This window comes from Geotrypetes seraphini, chromosome 1 (assembly GCF_902459505.1).
Source record: "Geotrypetes seraphini chromosome 1, aGeoSer1.1, whole genome shotgun sequence".
Classification (NCBI taxonomy): domain Eukaryota; kingdom Metazoa; phylum Chordata; class Amphibia; order Gymnophiona; family Dermophiidae; genus Geotrypetes; species Geotrypetes seraphini.
Window position 1 is genome coordinate 303595858 of NC_047084.1, and position 14065 is coordinate 303609922.

The following is a 14065-nucleotide window of genomic DNA, read 5'->3' on the forward strand; positions in this document are numbered from 1 at the left end:
CCCTATACTCCATCTAGAACTCTGTTGTCCTCTGGCCAAAACCTTTTTTCAGTACCATCTCTTAAAATTATCGGCATGAGACGAACAGAAATATTCTCAATAGTTGTGCCTCAATTATGGAATTCTTTGCCAGGATATATTAGAGGAGAATCTACTCTAGATAAGTTTAAAAGTTTTTTGAAAACATTTCTTTTTAAAGATGCCTTCGGAAATTAGAATTCATCAATCAAACTTATTTTTTATAGGTTTTTTTTTATTAAACAAATATGCTTCTGCTTTTATCCCCCTCCACATTGTTTGACCCTTCAATGTTATCTTTCTCAAAAAAATTTGGAGTTCCACCCCCTTTCCCCATTGTTTTCTGTAAGACTGCCTATTTTTTTGTTAATATATGTATGAAATGTTCTTATTACCCACCCCTTTGTATATTTGTAATTCATTTTGAAACTTTGCATCAAATTTTAATAAACATTTAATAATAATAAACATGTGTATCTTTTTTCTCACTTTTTCACGAGACAAAAATGAAAAAGTCTGGAAGATATGTGAGTTTTGTGTAATTATCCACAGGGCACAGCTGCAGATGCACAATGAAGGTCTGGAAATGAAAGGGTGCCGTACCTCTCTCATCAGCCCTTCTCAATCTACTGCAGTTTAAAGGAAGCTGCAAATAATATTTTTGCATCAGGAACTTCTGCTCCACTCACGTGACTACAGAAGTTTCACTAAGAGGAGTTTAACACACTCACACTCGCGTCTAGAAGAAGGAATTCATATAAAGAAATCCTTAAAAAATGGTTACATGGGCCCCCACCAAAGAAGAGAAATATCGAGTATATATGGTATGTACTGTCACTGACCACTACGGGAGTGTGGAAGGGTCATGCCTTCATCCCTCCAGTGGTTATCCAGTTAGTTTGGGTACCTTTTTGGCATTTATTTGTTGTTTTTCTCTCTTTTTCTCATTCCTCTGCTTTCTCTCCTCATCTCCCTCACCCTTTTCTTCCTGCTCTTTTTCTCTTTCTCTGTTTCCTCTCCTTTTCTCCCATGTGCCTGGATCTGCCATCTCTCCAGTTCCCCCTTCCCCCCACCGGTCCTCCACTCCCATATAAAATACTTAATGTATATATTTACATGAAGGGTATAATTGTGTAAGTGTGATTGGTAACTGATATAAATGTATCCCTTTTCTCCCTTTTTTTCACGAGCCAAAAATGTAAAGTCTGGAAGATATGTGAGTTTTGTGTAATCATCCACAGGGCACAGCTGCAGGTGCACAATGAAGGTCTGGAAATGAAAGGGTGCCGTACCTCTCTCATTGGCCCTCCTCAATCTACTGCAGTTTAAAGGAAGCTGCAAATAATATTTATGCATCAGGAACTTCTGCTCCACCCACGTGACTACAGAAGTTTCACTAAGAGGAGTTTAAGACACACACACGCATTTAGAAGAAGGAATTCATATAAAGAAATCCTTAAAACATGGTTACATGGGCCCCCACCAAAGAAGAGAAATATGGAGTTGGTAAGTGAGAATCTTTTATCTTTCTGTCTTTTAGACTTGTTTCTTCTTGCACTGAAATTGTGAGAGCAGCCAGTGGCTTTTTTGGTTGGGCAGATGCTATGTTCAGTTAGTGACACAGCAGGATAACAGATAAAGCCTCATTTCATGTGCTTCTTTCTCTCAGAAATCAGGAAGTGTTGAAAATTGTTCAAATACTTTATGAAATGGCCCAGAATATGTGTATATCCGTGCATGTGTGTCTGTGCCTGTAATGTTCATTTGTACATGTGAGTTATTGGCTGTGTAAGTGGTCTATCTGCACATGACAGGTGGCTATATCTGTGAATGATACCTGTTCTGGTGAAGTTTGTATAAATGCTCTTACTTGGTGCAAGCAAATACACATATGCATTTAATATACTTGTATACTACTTTTCTATATCTCTGCACATTGCAAGGGACATGGTTTCTAGACTCGTTATTAAGTCTGCAGTGTAGGCCACGGAATAAGTTGCTTCCTTGGATACTGGTTAATAATCTAAATCAGGGGTGTCAAATGTCAGTCCTGGGGGGGCCACAATCTAGTCGGGTTTTCAGGATTTCCCCAATGAATATGCATGATATCTATTAGCATACAATGAAAGCAGTGCATGCAAATAGATCTCAGGCAAATTCATTGGGGAAATTCTGAAAACCCGACTGGATTGCGGCCCTCAAGGACCGATATTTGACACCCCTGATCTAAATACAAATCTGAAGGCAAGTTGTTCTAGAAACATGCTTTATTTCTCTTCCAAGGTTAGGGTCTAAGGAAAGAAAAGGAACCCATATAGTTTCATAGGATTGCAGCCAGGTTAAGGAAAATTACTCGCTTTGATTGTATAACTGTGCTCAGTTAGGAAAGTAGGGATTTCAGAGAGACATAGCAGGGGTTTCTTATCTCTAAGACAGCAGACATGAGAGGTGTCGCCACGTTCATAAGGCTACAACTGCATAATCATTTCTAAGGTGTCTTTACACAGTGTGAGGATGTTGAGCGCTGACATTTTACTTACCCTCGCACTAATAACTGTCAGTTCCTCTGTCACTTCCAGTAACAGATTGCAAGAGTTTATCTTCTTCACACTGTGGTTCAAGACTGGGTGGTTTGCTCACCACAGAAACCCTGTAGTAAGATAGATCTATTAAAAAATATTAAGGTTGTATGAACTTGTTTTATTAATTTGTAATTTTTATGATGTTTATGCATTCTATGCTAGGCTGGGTTCTTTTCTTAAAAATATACAGATCATATGTATAGTTATCCTGCTTTTTTTGGTGATCCATTTGGCTCTGGTAGTACTAGTAAAATATATAATATAAATATGATCTCTAAAGGAGAGGAAGGGATAGTAGATGGCATGGATAGGCAGACTAAGGGCTCCTTTTACGAAGGCGCGTTAGGCCTTAACGCGCAGAATAGCAAGCGCTAAATTGCCACACGTGTTAGCCGCTACCGCCTCCTTTTGAGCAGGCAGCAGATTTTTGGCTAGCGTAATCCGGTACGTGCGCTAAAACGTTTAGCGCACCTTCACCTTCATAAAAGGACCCCTAAATAGGCCATATGGTCTTTATCTGCCTTCACTTTTCTCTGTTTCTACGTAAATTAAAATTAATTTAATGGCGATATATGGAGCAATATATACGTATATGGTAAGCAAGAGAAAGTGAGCATAATAAACAGCTTAATAAATCAAGTTGAGTGTAAAGCACAAAATTCCAGAATGGGATCCCATATCTCATATTTATTTATTAAAAAACTTATATACTGCATACAACTATGCGGTGCCCATATCACATACATAAAATCTTGTTTCCCTACGATTATCACATATAACATAGACATGTCTAAACAACATCATCAATCGTCCCTGTTATAAACATGGATAGAGCTTAAATTCAGTCAATTCAGAAATACAAGCAAGCTTTAAATCATACATTGCTGTAAAAAAAAAAAATTCTAAAAAGCTATTATCAACTGAAATATACCTTAGCATAAGAAGGCATTGGCAAATAATTTGAGTTTTCAGCATTTTCTTAAAATTCATCCTCCCCATACAAAACCGCAGGATACCAGGCAAGGCATTCCACAGATATCATTGATGCTCCAATCCTAGCGTGCATAGTAAAGGATCCAAACTTTTCAGCATGAATACGTTCATATTTAACAATAAGTGAAACATTGGACCACTAAGGGCTCCTTTAACTAAGGTGTGCTAGCGTTTGGAGCGCACGCAGGATTTTAGCGCACACTAAACCTGTGCTCCGCTTCTAGAACTACCGCCAGTTCAATGCTGGCGTTAAGGTCAAGCACCCACGGCAATTTAGCGTGCGCTATTCCGTGCGTTAAGGCCCTAACGCACCTTTGTGAAAGGAGCCGTATGCAAAGTACGTAGCAGATGCTAAAGTTTTCCAGTTGGAGAGGATTACTTTAAGGGCTCCTTTTATGAAGCCGCGTTAGCGGTTTTAGCGCACGCAGCTTTTTAGCGCACGCAGCTTTTTAGCGCATGCTAAACCTGCGCTACACGGCTAGAACTAATGCCAGATCAATGCTGGCATCAGCGTCTAGCACAGCCGGCAGTTTAGCAAGTGCTATTACGCGCTTTAAACCACTAACGCGGCTTCGTAAAAGGAGCCCTAAGTGCAAATATAAGAAGACCAGATAAAAGCAATGCTTTATTGCTGATTACCCTTTAACTAAGGGAAGAATATTATGCTTATATACTTATATAGAACCTATATGTTACTCTTATTGATTAATGCTTTTCTATCATGCTCTGTTGACCTTACGTGTTTATTGTTGACTGACCTACTTTAGTTAGACATTGGATAATTGACTCCTATTTCTGCTACTGATGCTATTTCTGTTTGATTTTCATTATTGGTTTTTGTATTGTACTGTAATATACCAATAAAAATTTTGAACACACACAGAAAAAATAAATTTTAAAGTTTTTGAAACTTGTTAGACATATAAAACAATCTTCACTTTGGAATTTCTGACTTAAATCAGAACCATCCTGAAAGACAATCTGATGACCTGCACAGATGATGTAAAAACATAGGCAACTGAATCTTTGGGAAGGTTGTAAACCAGATCGAGATGGAAGGCTCTATTTGTGATTTATAAACAGTTGTACAAAGTGTTCGAGGCTTATGCAAATGAGGACATAGTTCATGGGGATGGGGACAGGGCAGGGATGGAGCTAGAGCTTGTGTGGATGGTCACTGCATTTTGTTTTACTCAATTCCAAATGATTGCTGGAAAAAGAAAGCTTTCAAATCTCTTAAATTGTCCCATGATCTGAATTTCTCTTAAAGTCACAGGCAAGGAATTTCATAATGTAGGCCCAATCACAAAAATACAGTCAACCCATATTGCGGGTAATATGTTAGATCTGATTTTTACTCTGTGGGAGCTAGTGGAGGTTAGCAGTTTGCTTGACTATTTTTGTGTCACACATTCCAAGTGAAGAAGGATTACAGATAGGCGGTTGTTTTATACCTTTTATGCAGCTTATTTTATACCTTAGCAACCATGGACCTCTGAGGAAGGAGTGTTTTCCGAGACACGGACCGTGTCGGGTCCTTTGGTTTGTTATAAGGTGGTATTTTTAACTGCATAAATGAAATATTTGGTATAATAAACATTGCCTGCATCTCGTACATAGTTGCCTGCAGTTTGTTTTTTGTTTTTGCATGGACATGGAAATAAGCAGTGGTGGACCCCTGAGTTGAGGGACTTTCGAAGGGACCTGAGGAAGCTAGAAATGAGAATGGCGGAGTGTTAGATCTGAGGATGTGAGAGAGAGATAACAACTGAAGTTGACGGAATTTAGGACTATGGAACAATCAGTGCGACAAAGGTTTTTCTGTGAAAAAATAAACATGGTGGTAAACCACCCGTGTGAGTTATTCAGGGTGGTTAGTCGGTTAAGTGTGAATGCTGTTGTGGAAAATCTGTCTTGTCCATTTTCTGCCGATGAACTCAATCTGTTCTTTTTAAGAAAGGTTGCACTGATTGTGCAGACAATACCTCCAAATACGGCAGATTGGAGGGTGGATTTTGGAGTGGTTGGATGGTGGGATACTTTTGAACAGATGGAGTTAGCGACTGTTGGTGAGATCATAGGTGCTTGTCATCCAACAATTTCCACTGGTGACATTTGTCCTGTATAGCTGCTGAGGAGTTTGGGGAGCAGGATTGTACCAAGTGTGACATTAATGATGAACTTACGCACACACTGGATTAGCGTGCGCTATTCTGCGCGTTAAGGCCCTAGCGCGCCTTTGTAAAAGGAGCCCTTAATGTTGCAAGAGGGTGAGGTACCGGAGGTATTGAAAGTTGTGACTATAAAACCTTTAGTGAAAGATAAGAAACTTTGAATTAATGTGATCAGTAATTTTCATCCTTTAGTTTCACTGCCTTTTTTTGGGAAAGGTTCTGGAGAAACTTGTGTATTTACAGCTGGATAAGTATTAGAGAATGACACGGGGAAAAATTCTGTCCCCGTCACCGCCCCGTCCCCGGACCACCATCCTCTTCACCGCCCCGTCCCCGCTGTCCCCATCACCGCCCCATCCCCTTCACCACCCCGTCACCGTCCCCGCTGTCCCTTTCACCGCCCCGTCCCCATCTTCAGCATCTTCTCCTCTCCATCCCCCCACCCCCAGCACCCTTCACGCGGTCCAGCAGCTCCCTCCCGCTGGCCAGCCGTGCATTTCCCTCCCTCCCTCCTTTTCCCAAAGATTTTCTTGTTGAAACTGGCCATTTCCATAAGTCTATGAGCTGTATTACAGCCGGAGCCTTGAAGTCACGTCGGGTTGCCTGCTAGAAAAGTCTCCTCCGATGCAACCGGAAACAGGAAGTTGCGTCAGAGGGGACTTTTCCAGCAGGCAACGCGACACAACTTCAAGGATCTGGCTGTAATACAGCTCATAGTCTTATGGAAATCGCAAGCTTCAACAAGAAAAGGTAAGGGAAAAGGAGGAAAGGAGGGAGGGAGATGCATGGCCGGCCGGCCGGCGGTAGAGAGTGGGCTGCCGGATCGAACGCTCATTCACCGCGCGTTCACACTTTTTCACCGCCCCGTCTAACCATTCACCGCTCCACGGGGCGGTGAATGGCATTGTCCCTGATCTCGCAGTGACCTTTTTTTTTGGTCACTGTTTTGGCGGGTTATTCGCAGCTAGCCGCGGGTAACAACTACCGTGTCATTCTCTAATAAGTATCTCCAGGACCATGAAATTTTAGATGATTGCCAGTATGCTTTTTAGAAGTATCACAGCACTGAGACCCTACTGGTGTCATTGCTGGATAAAGTATGAAGTGGTCTGGACAATGGGAAAGAGTATCTGGCAATATTTCTTGAAGTGTCAGCTGCATTTGACACGTTGGATCATGTTATTTTACTTAATAGACTGAAAGGTTGTGGAATTGGAGGAGTAGTTTTAAAATGGTTCTCCGCCTTCTTGCGGAGTAGGCAGCAAGAAGTTTTAGTGGATGGTGTATGATCTTACCGGCAGAAAGTTATAACGGGTAGCCCACAGGGCTCAGTCCTGTCAGCTGTTTTGTTTAATCTCTGTGTCATCCCCCTCTGTAGACTGCTGCGGTCCGCGCAGGTCTTGTATTGGCTTTATGCAGATGATGTTCAGTTTATGCTTCCCATTGATAGGGATTTTGGAAAGCTAGTTCAGCGGCTGTAGAGGGTAATGACAGATATTAATAGTTGGATGAATTGTAACAGATTAAAATTGAGTGTTCAGAAAACAAAGGTTATATGTTTTGTTCGTTCACTAGGATATGCTTTTCCTGATAAAATCGACCTATTAGACCAGTGTTCTTCAACCTTTTGACACCTATGGACCAGCAGAAATAAAATAATAATTTTGTGGACCGGCACCAGTCCGCGGACCAGCAGTTGAAGAACACTGGGCTAACTCGTGGGCCAGACCCTGCCCATCTCCACCCAATCTCCGCACCAGACTCCGCCCCCATAATAGTACTAATTGTAACACCATTTTTTCCATTCATTTTCATATATACACACATAATATAATCGTATTAACAACACCTAATGGCAAACCACAAAATTAAACTACACAAAGCACACTGTATGCTTCTCAATATTCATTCCTACCAGAACATAGATGCATACGGAACCAAAAATTTAAAGTACTAATATATACAAACAAACCCTAATATGCAAGACTCTGCATGCAGTACAACCCCAGAGGAAAAGAAACAAATGTATTTCTTCCTGAACAGACAGCAGATATATATCAATCACTAAAAAAAAAAAAATACAATCATCCCCCCTACCATTGTTATCTCCCTCCCTCCATGCTGTGCCTTGCCTTCTGGCCTGCCCCATGGTGTTAACTTCGGGATGGCTCTCTCTTCCTCAGTGCTTCAGTGCACAAAGCTGTGGGCAGCGGCTCCTCGCATGTCCCGCGCCTCATCTGGAAGCCATCCCTCTGACGTTGTGACATCGGAGAGAACGCGTGTAGGAGCCTCTGCCCACGGCTTTCTGCACTACAGCACTGAGGAAGAGGGAGCCGGCCCGAAGGCAACGCCGCATTGATCGCACCTTGGACCGGTGGCTGAAGAGCACTGTCTGGATCCCGATGCACGTGCCATCCCTGTGGACCAGCAGGAAGTTTCTGTGGACTGGCTCCGGTCCATGGACCGGCAGTTGAAAAAAACTGTATTAGACAATACTGTTACAATATCAATGGAGGTAAAATATTTAGGGGTTTTATTAGATTCTCGACGTTCAGGGGGCATGTATATGCAGTGGTAAAAAAGGTATTTTTAAAATTGTGTCTGTTGAGCAATTTGCACCCATATTTGTCAGCCTCTCTGTTTAGGACTGTCTTGCAGAGTGTGGTATTATCATTCCTAGATTACTGCAATTTGGTTTTTCTGGCAATGCTTGCATCAGCACTGAGTGTGCTGCAGATAACCCAGAACGCGATCGTTCGAACTCTGTTTCAATTACGAAAGAGTGATCATGTGACAGAATGCCATATATCATTATATTGGTTAAAATTAGAACATCAAATCCTTTATAACTTATCGGTCATGGTGCACCGTGTCACAAGCGCAAGCACTACAGCTAGCCTTGTTTCACGTAGAAAGCCTAGAAACAGCCCTGAAGCTGAGGAGAGCTGATCAGTGCAGCAACTCTAATACTGACATGGACCAGGACTTCAGAATCTAAGTGGTTTCCCAAGAGCAGGAGCCCTGGGAGGAATTAAGCCACTATGAGGGTAAAAACACCTTTAAACCTAAGCCAGTCACTGTTAGGACACAGCCTAGGAAACAAGCACTGTCTCCTTTAGGCACACACCTGCTTAGATTAATTGCAGAGCAGGAGAAAGCCCAGGGAAAGATGAAGCCTGCCCATCCCCCACATAGACTTGGGCATGGCACTCACAAACTAAGGCAGCTTGAGCAGTGCAGGCCAGAGAGAGACAGAGCTGAACCAGGAGAGGAGTCAGACCCTTGGTTAGGTGATCCAGAGGTTAGGCAACGAAATGAAATCGGAATGTTGGATTGGGAGGAATCCTTACCTGCTAATCAGCTGCCATGCCTGGGACCACAGGAAGCAATGGAGATTGCTCTGCCACCAGTTAGTGAACAAATGGACGTGAGTTGAAGCTTGCTTTTTGGCTGGAGTAAAGAAGCTGATACTGTTTTGATGTTTATTTGATAAAAGGACTGTGTTTTGCTGGCTGGTTTTGTTCCCAGCAGCCTGAAGCTGTTTTGGAAGTTTGCAAGGACAATTAGCAGGGAAAGCTGCCTGACCTGAAAAGGACTTTTGTTTTGCTATGTTTGTTGAAGAAGACAGTATAAGGCTGTTATCACTGCTGCCTTAGAACACTGCTACACTCTAAGAGCACTCGTCTGTGCTGTCTACAGGACTTTGTATTATGGTGTTTTTTTTCTGCTTTTGAAGTTATAAGCCACTCATTGCTGCAATGGGGAATGTGGGATAGAATCTACATAAGAACCAAAGGGTTGGGATTGTGGGACCTAAAAGGCTATTTCTTTAAATTCCCCACAGTGGTGTACCTAGGGTATGTGGCACCCGGGGCCCATCATTTTTTGACACCCCCCCCCCCATGTAAAAAAATATTTTTTGTAATGACCATGAAACGGAATAAATGGTCAGAATAAAAACGGGCAGTGAAAATTTTCTTTTATTGAACCTCATATATGTAACCATTATTCCAAACATAACATAACATAAATCATGTCTGAATTGTCATGACATCAGAAGTACATATGGAGTAGTTGCAGGTGATGCTTGGGACAGTTCTGATTGTGTTAGTTCAGTTTTATGTGTTTTTTGAATAGAAGGGTTTTTATTTATTTTTTGAAGGTTTTGTAGTCTGTGGTCGAGGTCAATAGGTTGTAGAGTTGGGGGTCGAGTGTTGCAGCTCGAATGGCTAGGAGGTTGTCGAACAGTTTTTTTCTTTTGATGTTTTTGGTTGGAAGGTGTATGAATGGTGCGTAAGTTCTCCTATGTCTGGTTGAGGTGGATTGAATTATTAAGCTGAAGAAATTAGTTACCCCCCCATTCCACACACATTAATTTTCTTCCATTTTTGTTCCCATTATAAAAAACACTGATAAGTTCCCAGAAAAAAATACATTAAAATAAGAAGTGAAAACAAAGGCCCCTACAGATGAGAACATAACATAAGAATAGCCTAACTGGGTCAAACCAATGGCCCATCACCCAGTAGCCCATTCTCATGGTAACCAATCCAGGTCACTAGTACCTGGTCAAAACCCAAAGAGTAGCAACATTCCATGCTACCAATCCAGGGCAAGCAGACACTTCCCCCATGTCTTAATAACAGACTATGGACTTTTCCTCCAGGAATTTGTCCAAATCTTTCTTAAAAGCAGCTACACTATCTGCTTTTACCATAACTTCTGGCCACTTCATTTTTAAGTTTAGATCTTTCCTTCCAAACAGAGACCTTGCTAGATGTCAAATACAGCACAAGGTAACTTCACACGGACTTAGCTGTGCAGGAAATGTGAATCTCCTCATACACCCACCATATAGTGCAAAAATATGCAAAGGTCTGGTTTTTTCTTTCGATCACTACATAGCCTAATGCCACACAAGCAGTACTGTTACAAACATATTCTGAAGGTCAATGCTAAGGTTAACAAAGTTTCCTTCCTTGGACCAGAAGGAGATACTGACAAACCACTGGAAGAGATCCCAAAACAACTACCTAGGAACAACACCCAAAGACCCACTCAGTGTGTGAACCAGTTGAGTGGAGTGGACTAACTGGGGGGTAGAAATGGGCCCGGAGTATGCTCAGCAGAATTTCTCAGACTACCTCTTCCTCTCAACACATTGACATGCTGCCACCACCACAACTAGGAACACCTCATCGGATAGGCCAGCAATGATATAAACTTTATAAAACACATTATTATATTTTCTTATAAAGCACATATTTTAACTGAACTCTCTGATATCCTCAGCCTTTCCATTCACAAAAATAGAAGGAAGAAAAGTTCCCATTTTCTGCTGTCTCATGTCCCTGGCCTATACAATATTTTTCTTCTGCAGACCCTTCAAAAGTCTGACCAAATCCTCGTTTCACTTGCATTATAAAGTACTGAGGATGCCATCTCTCCCCAATCTCAGGTCCTAAATTCTAAGACAGTAGCGCAAACTAGTGCTGCCAGATTCAGGAAAAATAAATTCGATTCGATTCAGCCTATTGAATTGTTTATTGATTCGATTTTCCTGCCCAACTGGGTGTTTTTTTCAAACATCCTGGTGGGTTTATTTTATAACTTTTTCACCTCCCCTTTGGCTTCTCCTAACCACACTGGCGCTGTGGTGTAAATAAAATAAAGAAACAAAAAGGACTTTTCCTCTCTCTGTTAAATCCTAGCTCAAGTTTGCGGTCTATCACCAGCTCTGGCAGGATACACATTTCAAATTCAAATATTGTAATCACAAAACAGAAAATAAAATTAGTTTTTCTACCTTTTGTTGTCTGGTTATTTTTCAAATATTGTTGGTCCAAGGCTCTGGTTGTCTTCTGATAACTTGCTTGCCAGGGTCTCCTTCTTTCTTCTTTCTCCTTGCTAACCATCCATCTTCCATCTCTGTCCTCCCCTTCCGTTTCCCTTCCCTCCCTCGGTTGTCTGGCATCTTTTTCCTTTTTTTGTCTCCCTCCACAGATCCACCTTTTCTTAACTACCCTTTCATCCAGTATCTATCCCTCCTTCCCCACCACCCCAGGGTCCACCATCTCTCCCTTTCTTTTCCCAACTACCCTCCTATCCAGTATCTCTATCCCCCCCTCCATACCATCCCTTGTGTCCAACTTCTCTCCCTTTCTGTTCCTTCCCTCCCTAAAACCCATGGTTCATCATCTCTCTCCCTCTCCTCTATTTTCAGACCCATTATTTCTTCCCACCCAAAGTCCGGCATATGCACGTCTCTTTGAATCCCTCCCCCTTCCCTCTGTGTACTTCTACACCAGGGTCCCCCCTCCCCTGAAGGCCTGTCCCCCCCCCCTTAAAGGTCTGCATCCCAACCCTGAAGGCCTGTCCCCCTCCCCTTGAAGTTCTGCCTGCCTGTTCCCCTTGAAGGCCTGTCCCCCCCCTTGAAGGCCTGTCCCTCCCTTGAAGACATGTCCCTCTGAAGGCCTGTCTCCCCCCACAAGGCCTGCCTTCCCGCCCCACCCTGAAGGCTTGCTGCCCCCCCCCCGAAGGACCACTCGACCCCCACCACCTCGAAGGACTGCTCGCCCCCCACCCCCAACCACCACCACCACGAAGGACCGCTCATCCGCCATACATAGCGCTCAGCGATGGTACCCGCCTCAGGGCCCAGCATCCACTGTGCGACAACCGAAGCACTTGATGGATAGCATTCTGCCATATGAACCGCAGTGCATGTTGCACTCGGTGACTCACGATGACCTATGTATTTCGATAGTGAAATAGATGTGGTTAGCTGTGTCTAGAGCTAGCATGTTTTCATGCGTGGGTCCTCGGGTGTGGAATAAGTTTCCGGGATATTTACGACAGCAAACAAGTTTGAGTAGTTTTAAGAAAATGTTGAAGAAATACCTCTTCTGTAAGATGAAATATGGGACTTGATTTATAGTTTTTTGATGCAAGGCGCTGGCAGCCTCTTTGTAATTTTAGGAGGCTTTACATTATCATTATTATGTTTTGTTGATGTTCTATCTGTTGTCATGTGTGTGATTCTGCTTATGTATGTACTTTATTATGACCCGCCTTGGAAAAGGTGAGGTATCCGCTATAATAAAACCCTTAATGCGCATGCACAGTTGAAACTCTGTGTGTCCGTGATCCGTGCTTCCGTGCCCCCGCATGTGCAGTAGGAGACTGCGGCGGTTTCGTTCTCATGCGCATTCGTGGCAATGGCTTTCCCGCTCCCACACCCCAGCCAGCCTGTGCCTCAACAAACGGCAAATGTCCAGGCCTATAGGGGTCAAGGCACTGTTATCAGGCGCACAGACAGCATGTGGGAACATGACTGCAGCTCTTCGCCATTGTGATGGAGCTGGAGGTAAAAGGGAGGAGAGCTTGCCTGAGAGAGACAGTGGGGAAATAAAAGTAAGGGCGAAGGGCTACTGCTGGACAGGGGGAGCAGGGAAGGGGTGCTGCTTGACAGGGGGGAGGCAAAAGGAAGGGTGAAGGGCTACTGCTGGACAGGGGGAGCAGGGAAGGGGTGCTGCTGGACAAGGGGGAGAGACAGACAGAAAGAAAGACAGACAGCCAGACAGCGGGCAGGGAGAAAGACAGAAAGAGAGAGAAAGAAAGAAAGAAAGAAAGAAATGCCTAAGTCTACATATCTATTCTAGCACCCGTTAATGTAACGGGCTAAAAAACTAGTAAATAAATAAATAAATAAATACAAAAACAAACCTATATTCTTCCATCCTAACTGACTTCAGGGAAGGCACATCTAAAAAACTTTTATGTGCTAATCTCAAGGATCTTGCTGGTTGACAACATACCCAGTATCTCCCTTTCTTTCTCCTTCTCCCTCATCCATCCGGCATTTCCCCTATTTCTTCCCTTCTGTTGCCTAGCATCTTTCCTTTGTCCCTATCCCTTTCTCTCCATGACCAGCAATTCATTTCACTAACTCTCTCTGCTTCCATGTCTGGGAGTCTTCCACTTTCATTCCTACCAAAAATATAATAATTTCAATCAGGAAAAGACAGGTGGGTCCACTGAGAATTCTACTTTACTTGTCTGGCCTTTGTAGTTATAACCATGAAATTGGTATGCCATTTCTAATGATAGGAATGCTAGTGAATTGCCATGCACTTTAGAGGAAATGTTACTAGCCAGCATTTCCCTTCACTTTCCTTCCCCATCCCAGGTACTGCATCATCCACCAGTTCCCATTCTAGCATTTCACCTTTTTTTCTCTTCTCTATCCCTCAAGTCCAGCATCTTCCACTTGCTTTCCCTCCCCATGCCCTCTGATCC

At 42.9% G+C, this 14065-nt stretch overlaps 1 protein-coding gene across 1 annotated transcript in view; it reads left to right on the top strand.

The window, feature by feature from the left end:
- The first annotated feature begins 1395 nt into the window (after window positions 1–1395).
- Window positions 1396–14065, top strand: part of LOC117365127 (dedicator of cytokinesis protein 2-like) — a 1549644-nt gene continuing 1536974 nt past the window's right edge. The window contains exon 1 of the mRNA XM_033955120.1: window positions 1396–1524. Coding sequence (XP_033811011.1) covers window positions 1482–1524 — 43 coding nt within the window. The 5' untranslated portion in view covers window positions 1396–1481. The remainder of the gene's footprint in view (window positions 1525–14065) is intronic.